Here is an 11,474-nt window from a genome sequence, read left to right as displayed (position 1 = left end):
GTGAAACACGTGTCCGCTATGTTCAAAACCACGGAGTTATCCAGGCAGGATATGTTTCAGATTCTGAGTTTCTGTATTTCTAGAAAGTAAATTAGTAACTAACTGACCCATCACCCGCATATTCTTTTTAGTGAACATACAGGAACCAATGCAGGACTTTAGAAAAGCTGTACGAGTGTCAATCAGGGGCAACATTTCAATAAGACTCACTCAAGAACTGAGCAACTGTTAGTTTATTGATTTCATACATTTAACTCTTCTTTGAAAGGACTACAAACGTAGTACATCAACACAAACATATCTAACAAAGTCTGTGAGAAAATAATACTGTGTTAATAATGGCACTTGTGCAGATTTTTCTATATACAGTATAGAAACATACGTACAATAGATGCAAGTACTACACATATTCACTGTGCACTCGTGCCAGCATTTTAATGAAATAATTTAATATAGTCAGTCTCTCTCCATGTTCTTTTTACATCAGTAGGTTTGTTTTTGAGTATATACAGTACTTTACACATGGTTATTAAAAATATAAAACAGGCTGGCTCATATGTACTTCGAAACCAGGGAACCTCAGATTAGAACTAGGGAGTGCAGGTTTGATTGACACCTCGCTCCCCTAAAGACACAAAGGAAAATGTGTCCCTCATTACATGAGAAGCGGCCATAGCAAATGGACCAACTGTGCAATGCTGCTTTGTTCAACTTGTTATAAACAAACAAATATAGCTTTGGATGGACAAGGACCACAGAAAAGGCTCTAATGCACGTCTCTTAGCTGTTTTTAAGATGCTAGCTTCTGCTGAACTTAATGCAAAGAACATACTGTGTGTGTGCTCTGTAGGAATAGTCAATAACAGTAGAGGTAGTGTATGGCACATCTGTGTACAGCATAAAGTCCTAAACAGCCTAGAATGTCTCTAAAGTTATTTGGTAAACTGGTTAAAATGTAAACCATGTGCAGACAGGCCAGAAACTGTAAACTTTTAGAATCTATTCAGAAGGTAGACATGGTGTGGCTTCTTCAAGGGCACTGAAACGCAACGTTTCCAGTGGTGCATTTTGGAAACCTGCAGAATGAGTTTCTGGAGTAGGTTAGCATTCTAATAATTGTAAGTTACGATTCAGCAAATCCAATGACCGCTAAAGGCAAAAGTGTCAAGAATCCACACACTGCATCTATGCTCCAACACCCCCTCTCTCCCCAGTGACTCCTTCGGCGCACTATGAGAAGTCTGCATTAGACACTTTCAAATCCAAATATGTTTGGGAATGTAAATTCAAGTCTAGTGAACTGATTGACAAGTAGGGAAGTGTAAAGATTTCACAACTGGTTGGTGCCTCCGAAACACAGAGCTGGTCAGAGCCGTTAATGTATATGACTATACCCAATATAACTCGGATCCTGCACCAGCCAACTAGCTTTCTTGGGTACCTTTGAAAAACTTTATGTTTTAGGTTTAATACACCGTTGTGTTTTCTTTAGGGGTAGACATCAGCTGGTATTGTTCAATTCGTAATTGACAAAAGTACTAATTGACAGAAATATAGCAAAGTAAACAATGGTTTGGCATAATTTGCTTGTTGCAGAAAATATACATTGGGCCAATAAATGCATGATATTATTTGTTCTCTAAGACTGTATTTTGTTATTTCATAAAAAAAATGTAATACTCGTCCCTCGATCTCATACTTGCCCTAATTTGAGGATAATATACACAAATCACTCTGTGCTGGAAGGGGCTACTCAAATATATATAACAAGTCTTTACCTGCCCTGGTGCCATGTTGCTCTCTCTGGCCCTTGTAGTATAAAAGTTCAGAGAAATATTATGCATTTTCCTTGCTCTTGCATAGTTAAAAAAAATGCACAAATGGCTGCTAGCAAACATTGACATCAGATGACTCACACCATTGAGTCTTAAAAAAATAAAATGTAGGGCTTGCATTTCCCCCCCAAAAAACACTTGCTTTTAAAACTGAAATTTGGAGCCTGAAAATAGGAACCCGATGGGTCATGCTTATGTTTCCTTTATCAAATTCGTTGACAATCAGGAAAAACCTTTAGTCTCAAATATATTGAGACCTAAACCAAAATGTTATCAGGAATATGATGCAGTATTACTGAACTTGTCAAAATTCCAACTGGCTTATGAAAACTTGGATCAATAAACTATTGCGTCCCTATCAATGGTAATAACATTTCCAATATTTGTATACATCCCCTGCATTTTGAAAAACTATTTGTGTGAACTCACAGTGGTTTGTAATTTTAAACCAACGACCAAAGCCATGGACAGACATGTTGGTGATTTACTGAAAAATCACATTTTCACAGTCCTATCATAATTTAGTAGAATTTTGAAGAATCCTGTTGTCATTTCAGGATATCTACAAAGTATTTTCAGGGCCCTAAACTTAAAATATAATTGCTTAAGAATTATATGAGTTCTCCAGAGGAGAAAGATCTTTAAAGGACTGCTTTGCAGGAAATGTAACCAAAGACAGCATTTGAAAACTACGTTTAACGACATGAAGTGTTTTGTGGAGAAATAATGCATATGGATAAGCTTGGTCCTCTGAGGACTGGATAAAAGATTCCACAAGCAAATAGTGGTAGAGGGTTCATCCAACAGTAATGAGGCGCAATATTGAATGTAGTGGTGATAAGCCGGCCAATGTTTATATATAGCTCTGACATGCTGGCAGTTTTATGATTTAGTGATTCATTTATGCCAGTTCATTACTTGTTTCAATGGATTTGCATTTAACAAGATTAAATATGGCATGTTTGGCAACTAGGTGCACATCTTACATAGATTTTTAAAGTACAGAGTAAAACGTTTGCCAAGTATATAATAACTTTATTCTATATAGCTGCCTATCTTAAAGTACAATACACATATGAAATACTTGGGCCACAATAATAGACTGAATAGGTATGCCATTATCAGGGTCACTGGAATTATGCGATTTTTCGGCCGTGGCATTTTTTATATAGATATGGATTTGCCGCATTTGCCACATAATCCACCATCTGCTGCATAATCTGGAGATTTGAACAAAATGGTCCAAAAGCGATGCGTGTTGCAACGCAGTTAAAGGCCTTTTGCAAAGGTTGACTTATTACCTCTCTGTTGTTTATTGCCATATTTGGGGGTTAAACTGGTACTAATGAGGTGCAACTAATACCCAGACAGTGTTTGCAAGCGTTAAAAAAAAGACAAAATACTGAATACCATCACAAAATATGCCGCACAATTTACTCAGCCCTATCGTATAATTTGGCCCTGCCCTTCCACATTATTCCACTAGCCAGGGCAACAAAGGGTACTATAGTAATTTATACAAGATCGGAAGGACTATAATTGATCACTGGGTTTCTTACTGAAGACCCAGTCACTCTTAGCAGCCTTTTTGAATACTGGCGCTCAATTTCATATTATAGCGAAAGCAAAGATACACACTTGACAGTGGGTCCTTACTGCCCTCCCACAGAAAAGGGACTTCTGGGCAGCCTAAAGGAAGACATGCAATAAAGCAGAAACCAAAAGATCAATCAGTGGTTGTTTTTAGATCCATTTGTGTCAACACACAAATTTACTTCATCTAATCTAACTTGCTGCCCGAGGAATTTAAAAGAAACTGAAGAGATCCTTATGAAATGGGGAAGGCATGGATGAAAACTTTGGCTAAATATCTCCATAGAAGATAAAGGTGATCGATAATCATATATTTGCATTATCTTTAGTTTGTTGATCCAGCCACATATATGTAGAATGACAGAAGGAAAATAAACAGCAAAGTTTTTTCACGAAGGAAAATCTCTTTTTTTTCAAGTGAAAGGCACTTCATATTTCTGGCAAATTTAAAGAAGATTTCTTGCACAGGTCTAGAATCAACCGGATATGTGTGTACGTGTATATACATACATATATATTTTTATTTTAAGATTATGTCCTCATCACAACATGTCGGTACAATCCATTTGATTCCTTGACGTACTGCACATTTTATATGTTGATGGTGATTTCGAAATACCGCCAGTTGTGAGGTGGAAAAGAGCACTGTAAAAGGTGTGCTGCTGTAGGCTGGTGGCAGCGTTGTTCGTCATCACCCCAGGTGTTATTAAAGTTCGTTTTTTAGATACAAGAGAAAAACAATAGTTTGAAGTTATTACATTTCTGTATGAGTTTATCCCTGTGATTACTTTAGTTTTCATGAAAACGTGATTGTTGTTTCTATTGTTTAGAATTGAAGTTTTAACCCCAAGCACTTTATGGTTTTGATCCAGTACACTGGCAAAATTGATAGTTCCTGCCATTGCATTTCTGCAGTTTTGTAGCAGTGTACTATAGATTGTAACTACTCTTACCCCAAAAGCAAACAGTATTCAGTCGATCGATCAGGTAACAGTAAGGGTGATTCGGCCCCAATTCGATTAGAGCCTGTAACCAAGTTACGGGCAGATTGCAATATCTGGCTATACCCACTTTCATTTCACGATCAGAAACGGTAATGATAAGCTCTAGCCCCGGGATATCCCTTTCGGGATGAGTTGCGCGCTTTGTAAGTACCGAATACAAATACAAAGCAAGGGTGAACAACACTTACAACGCAACTTTTACAACGTAGTGCCTTTACAACGCGGTATTTACAATGCAAACCATTACAACGCATTGCGCTGGGGGGCGCTCTAGGATAGGGAATAGATTTAATTTACTATCCAACACCTTCCCTACTATCCACGGTGACTGGAGTTGGAATAGTAAATTAAACTATTCACTATCCAGCGCCCCAAAGCACTATGCGTTGTAATGGTATGCGTTGTAAAACTCGCGTTGTAAAAGCATGCGATGTAAAAGCATGCGTTGTAATGTCATACATCCCAAAGCGAGTGCTTGATACACTAAGGTGTGAGAAACATGAACCCAAGCCTGCAGTTATAAGCACGAGACCTTAGTGAGCCAACTTCGAAGGTGACTTCTGTACTGGATACCAGACTACTAGCAAAGGACCAACTTCACCAACATCAGTCAAGCAAACTGATGCCAGAGCCAAGGATTTATCACTAATGACCAGTGCATGAGTGGGTGATAAAATACTCTCTATGCCTCTTCCAATCGGTGTAGCCTTGGAGCCTGCTAAGGGTATGAGTAGCTAAGTAGTATTCGCAGGTTACTTGAGCTTAGCAAGGGACTCTTGCGTGACGATAAAAAGGCACAACATGTTAATTTAAAGCTTTAAGTGGTTGCAATAAACAGTGTTCTGTGCACAAAAAACACAGAAAAGATGAAGAGCAGGCCCCTGGATTTAGAGAATGTCCAGTTAAGGTCCCCAGCATAGCAAAGGGGTGAAGATACAATAGTTCACCAGGGGAGCATCGGGAGGTGGTTTTGGATTACCAGATGAAGAGGGAGGGCAGGAATTGGAAGGGTGCTACCACCGACCCCTTCTTAAGGATTTTAAGATGCCAGGCAAACCTTTGCATTCAAGGGAAGATTCTGTTAAGAATAGAAGCTCTTCCGCCTTCTGGTATCAACCCTGGGCAATTTCACTGCCCACAATTATGGTCAGGAGAAACCCCAGACCTCAGTGGCTGTCATAGGTGTTTGGCCAAGCAGCCTACCTTACACTGCCATTGCTAGATACTGAAAGCTCAGAGAGGATTTATACCAGAGGTCTACACTGCCCGTCTGCCAATGACCACCTTACCCCATACTCTACTGCCTCCTTTTACTTGATCTGTGGCTCATACTTCCACCACTGGCACATGGGATGAAGACAGGCAGTGGCAGCTGGAGGCAGGCATTATTGTTCACGAGTAAAACAGAATCTTAATATGAGCTTATAGATGTGGACAAAAGTCAACTTCATTGCACTGTGTATATAGAATTGTATGTAATTTATAAATTATGGATCTTACCAGAGAACCACCAGCATTCAGAATCATACAATGTTTTTGAGCAACTCTTGAACAGAGTTTAGTGGAACCTTTGAACATATAATGGATTTTATTTTTGAGGATGCTATTATTTTCGTCTTGGATAGCGGCTTTTCTCAGCGACCACAGATCAGGTAGTTTGAACACATACACATTTAAGGAAGCTAGTTGTGTGCAGGAACCAGTGAACTATTCTAAGTAAACCAACAACAGGGAATGCATTTTTAAATACAAATATGGTATATCTTCAGCACACAATTATGACACAAGTACATCTGTATCAGCGAATATTCAAACTGGTTCCAATAGGTAAAACATAGTATTTAGCTTATTAAAAGGTACTCTTGAGTTGCAGCTGCTGAACATTTCTACGGCTAGAACTGGCGCTGTATTTAACACAATCCATACCCTTCATGAACAGTGGCATACCTGCCAACTCACATGGTGCCACCGTGTGTCCCACAATTCGGCTCCCCACACACTGTCACTCGGTGAGGAGTCGAAATCAGACAGTGGCAGAGAAAACAAGCTGAAAACCACTCTACACAGTGGATTTCCCGCTCGTTTTTGGAGGCAGTAAGCAGCCGAATGTCCATAAAATGTGTGAAAAGACCCCAGGACATCGGTGACAGCCTCGACCCCTTGTACAAGGCCCGCCCCCTCCCCACACTGCGAAAATATTTTGTACGTTGGCAGGTATGTGATGGTGCTGTTTTAGCTTCATATTACGGATATAAGCTTCATTTAAGTGAGTAGACTTTCTCTTTAGGAGATAACAAAGTGCTGTATATTTAGCCTAGTAAGCCAACAGAAAGCGGTCTAGGGCACAAAAAAAGGAGGGGGCAGCATAATGTCCCCAGAAGTATCAGACATGGCCCCTGTGCCAGGGGAAGGAGCAGCAAAAAGCCACTTCACCCAGGATGCTAAAAATAATGGCACCACCCCTGCGTTTGAGGCATTCATGCTAGAAGACTCCAAGTAGGTCAACAGAGGAATACCTTGGACCACTCTTTTGAGTTCTACAGTACAACATGCTGCTAGGATACTTCATTATTAAATCATGACTTGCTGGACCACAGCACGTTCATGGGAACATCCTTGGTTTCCACAGTGCAGTTTCTTGAGTAGCCTTCGTAGCTTACTAGGAAAGTTTTTGTTTATGTATCTGTAAAGCAAAGGTATCACAAAACTGCTGGAAAAGGCCAGGAATTTCGATAAACCCTTTACAAAATGAAATATTCGAATGTAGTTCTCATCTGTTGGCTTCCCTTGTATGCTAGTGAACGTGTTCACCAAGAGAGTGATGTAGTACGGTGTCCAGAGAATGAACTGAGTACATACGGTGGCAATTAAAAGCCGGTGCACGGAAGGATCCAATCTTCCGCTATCATGGTCCAGTGGTGTAGCCTCTTTACGAATTCTCGAGATTAGCACAAGTGCATAGAGTATAGCAACAGCTGGTACAATATATCCAATAAAAACCATAATGGCGTCTGCAGCTTCTTTATTCTGCATCTTGGAGCACTCAATGATTTTAGTGGAGACGTGATTGCAGACGTAAAAAAGGAGGGATGAAAAGCTTGTTAGCATGGCTCCACCCCAGATAAATCCACAGACATGCTTGGTGTTGTACACACTAGACATATATGTTCTTGGTAAGGCACGCTCAATGTAGTAATCCAGGCTGAGCAGTGTTGTTGAGTACATGATAACCAAAGACGAAACATTGAACAATATCAGCAAGGTGATATAAACTTCATTGTTAAAACTCCAAAGTGCCCACTTGGTGTTCGCGGGTCCCAAGAGGTATATAGGTGCAACAGCACTGATGATGAGGCCGGCGATGGCCATGTTGACAAAGTACACATCGGGCATGGTCATGGTGGCCTTGTTGTAGAGGTTGACTAGAACCAGTAGGGCATTGTAACAAAATCCGACTGGAAAACAGACAATGAGGTAGAGCAGGGAGAAGATGGACAGGATAAGATGGAAGTCTTGGCAGCGATGCTGATCCTCAGTGGTAATGGTGCCATTGTACGCTTCACAGCTCCACATAGTGATCCCAGACCTGGGTCCTTCGTTTTTGTTCACCAGCCAGGCTGCAGAAAGAACAATTAGGAGAAAATGAGCAACTCACAGTGTTACATACTTTATAAACACAGGCGCAGTGATTTGTTTTTGTGAATGGTTTTAACTGAGCAGTACTACCTTGAATAATAAATTACATTTATATTTCCACCCCAAAAACGTCATTTTTCCTCTTCTTTCCCCTGTTACACAATTCATGGGCTGTTGACCCTACCTACCCTCCGTGATAACTGACTAACATATCCACCACTCAAATTACTTTCATATTTAGCTATATTAATTCACCACTAATCCTTTATGGGTTCCAGAGTAGTGTGCTACTTGCCAAAAAAACGCTTTGACGCCTCGTCAGAGGTAGTAAGCGCTATATAAAAGCAATATCAATACAATACAATCTCTGTCCGTTGACTGGGAATGTCTTTCCAAACTATACAGTTTTACAGCCATTGATATTATGTACCATGTTTTTGAATCCGACCAGTGGTACTCAACAGTACAGCCCGTGGGCCGCAGGCAGCTCAGCCAACCTTTTGTTGCGGCCCGCATGGCCTCCTCCGGGAACATGGTAAGCTGCAGCTCAGAAATAAAGCGGTTCGAGATCCGTTTCATTCTGTTGCAGCTAACCTTGAAACATCGTTTTGTGATTCTGGGCTCTCTAGATAGTTAGTCTAGCTTGTTTAATGTTTAATGAGCTGGGCTGCCCTGCTCATAGAACAAGCTGAAATGACTATCGAAACAAAGCCCAAGATCAGAACTCAAAGAAAACGAAGTATTAAGGTTACATTTTTTGTGATGTTCAGGATATGGGCTTTGTTTCTACATCTAGCTCAGCATAGGAACAGTATGGGAAATACAAATAGGAGTAGAACAGGGCAGGGTTAGTGAGTGTGAGGAGGTGGCCAGCCGGAAGCCAAAAAGAACAAAGTGTTCTGTAAACATTTTCTTGGTCTTTAACTGACTAGTAACTGCATGCAAATTGTTATGCACACAACTCAAATGAAAAATGAATGCAAGTTAAACTAATATCTGGAAATGCTTTGCTTTGGTCGGAAAGGACAGTTTGATCACTACAGAGTTAAGTGTAAATGGAGGGGCATGGACTTGAATCATGATTGGTGCGCTGGGGCAAAGCAATGGTGTATTTTTTGTTCTATTGGGTACCATCCTAGGATAGTAAGCACTGTGAATATACAAGTAATTTATTTGAAACTGTATTACACACAGTATAAAAGACTACAACAGCCTAAAAAAAAGTATAGAATACACACAGTACCCGATGGGCGGCTGCAAAATGTGTAAAAAGACTTCAAAGAAAACTCATCTACAAATCTTTTGAAATGGTGCATGCTTCTTTTCTGTCCCCACAAAACCCCCACCTCACCCGGTCTTCCTCGTCTTTTGCCAGCACGGGTGTGGCCCATGGACTCTCACCCAGACTGTACTTTTTGGCCCCAGTGAAAATGTTTGTGAGTACCCGTGCCTTAGACTGACGCCCGCTCCCCCTTTTAATTTCTGCAACTAGCATTTCTTCACTGAAGATATATGCAGCTGAGAATAAATGTTATGCCTTTCATGCTTCACATAGGCTCAGCATTCGAAACTTCACATTGCCCCAGCATTTCTCATTGTAGCATTATCCATAACGTCAGAGTCCCAGTATCTAGAATTCCACATAATCCTAACATTCATGATTTCACACAGTCCCAGCATACCAAATTCCTCACTGTTCCAGCAACCATAACTTTACATAGTCCCAGCATTCATTTTTTAAGTCTCGGCTAGAAACGCGCTGAAAGCGCGTTCTCGCCAGAGAACTATAGTCCGCGTCTCAGCAGTCTCAGAACGACGATGGGAGACAAGACCTGGTCGCGCGCAGCCAGGTCTTGTCTCCACAGCATGGCATGGCAGACCGGATCGCGTCGCGCGCCTCTCTGGAATGCAGGGGGAGTCTGCAGAGGGGCGCGCAGCGCTGATAACAGCACTGTCTTATTTTTTCAATTATTGTGGCCAGGCACGGGCCGCGATAACTGAATGCATATGTGCGCGTGCACCACAGCTTTATTAACTTTTTCACCCTGCCATTCCCCAGAGCCCACACCAATGTAAAATTTCCCGGCCACCGACGTTCTATGCATCCAGGCCCATCCACTGACCCATCGTCTCGGCAACGTGGAACTCCCTCTCCTGCACTCCGCTGGGCACCCCCCATGACCAACAGCCCAGCAATCCACAATCCAACTCCCCCACCACGCCTCTAGTCCTCACTCACCATCTAGTGCCATCCACACAACATGCCGTGCTCTGTAAGCAATCAGCCCTCTCCAACTGTTCACTTTGCATAGACGGCCGTCCTGCACCCTATCACCCCCCATCCCCTTCCGAGCACCCACCTCCCTCCAAACAGCGCCCCCAACCCCCGCAGACCGATGCGCACCTCGCAACACCCCTCCAGCAAACCGGACCCCCTCCGCGTCCCGCACGCCCACCCGAATGCCCACTGAACCACCTGGCCCGCCTCACCCACCAAAAAACCCGCCAGACATCGACCCCGCCTCTTGCCCCCGACAAACGACGCACAAACCCCTCCACTGGCAAACACAGAGGCGGCCCAGTCAAACGGGCTTTGCAGGCTGAGCGCCTCAACCATGATCCAACATTTCAATGTATTTTTGCAACGAAAACAGAGATATGGGCCACAAATCAAAACCCTTACCCAAACCGAACACCCGGATCAGTCCTCGCCCGAACATCTCCCGTCCCGAGCAAAGACCGCACACATCAGAGGAGGCATGCTTCCAGCCAACAACCTCCCCGCCGAAAAGCGCACCCGAGAATAAGGCATAGCCAATAGCACTACTCCGGACCTTCCGCCACCCGCGACCCACATCCCCGACACCATGGACGACGTGCCATACCCCAGCTCGGGGGGGGGGGGGGGGGCTTGTGGTACCAGTTGCGAAAACTACAACCAGACTATGTGCGAGTCACCACCCAGCAGCACAACCAAGGCCGTATTCAAAAGCAACATCTTCACACCCCCAAAGTGCACTGCATCGACCCTGGGGGATGTTGCTAGCCAGCAAAACGTTCATTACGACAATTACACTTGGAATGCGCCTGTGTCTACTGAATCCCAGGGGGCAAAATCTGCACGAAGGAATCGTGCATCCTTCGTCCGTGCCACTTTTATTATAAACAATGTGACGGAAATGGCGTGCAGTGACAGCATAACACTTGAGCTGTTGGGGCAATGCGGTTTGGAGGAATAAACCATTCCTTGAAACCCGCCCTTATTAGGAGATAGTGCCTGATCTTGTACTCCTTCACCCTCCAAAACCTTTCTCCCACGGAATACTACGATCTCACCCTCCCTATTATCTTTCGCCTTGTTTATTTCTAGGGCATCAACTTCCACAACTGCTCGATCTCTGCTCCC

General features: G+C 42.7%; 1 protein-coding gene across 3 annotated transcripts in view; it reads right to left on the bottom strand.

Moving 5' to 3' along the window:
* Positions 1-215: 215 nt before the first annotated feature.
* The window catches only part of GPR146 (G protein-coupled receptor 146), a 146,465-nt gene continuing 135,206 nt past the window's right edge, over positions 216-11,474 (bottom strand). For all 3 annotated transcript variants that reach the window (XM_078664928.1, XM_078664926.1, XM_078664927.1), the window contains one exon: positions 216-8,049. In XM_078664928.1, the coding sequence (XP_078521054.1) occupies positions 7,004-8,005 (1,002 nt within the window). In that variant the 5' untranslated portion in view covers positions 8,006-8,049 and the 3' untranslated portion in view covers positions 216-7,003. The remainder of the gene's footprint in view (positions 8,050-11,474) is intronic.

Source organism: Lissotriton helveticus, chromosome 10 (assembly GCF_964261635.1).
Source record: "Lissotriton helveticus chromosome 10, aLisHel1.1, whole genome shotgun sequence".
NCBI lineage: Eukaryota > Metazoa > Chordata > Amphibia > Caudata > Salamandridae > Lissotriton > Lissotriton helveticus.
The sequence above is the reverse complement of the archived record's forward strand: the minus strand, read 5'-3'. Positions and strand labels throughout refer to the sequence as shown.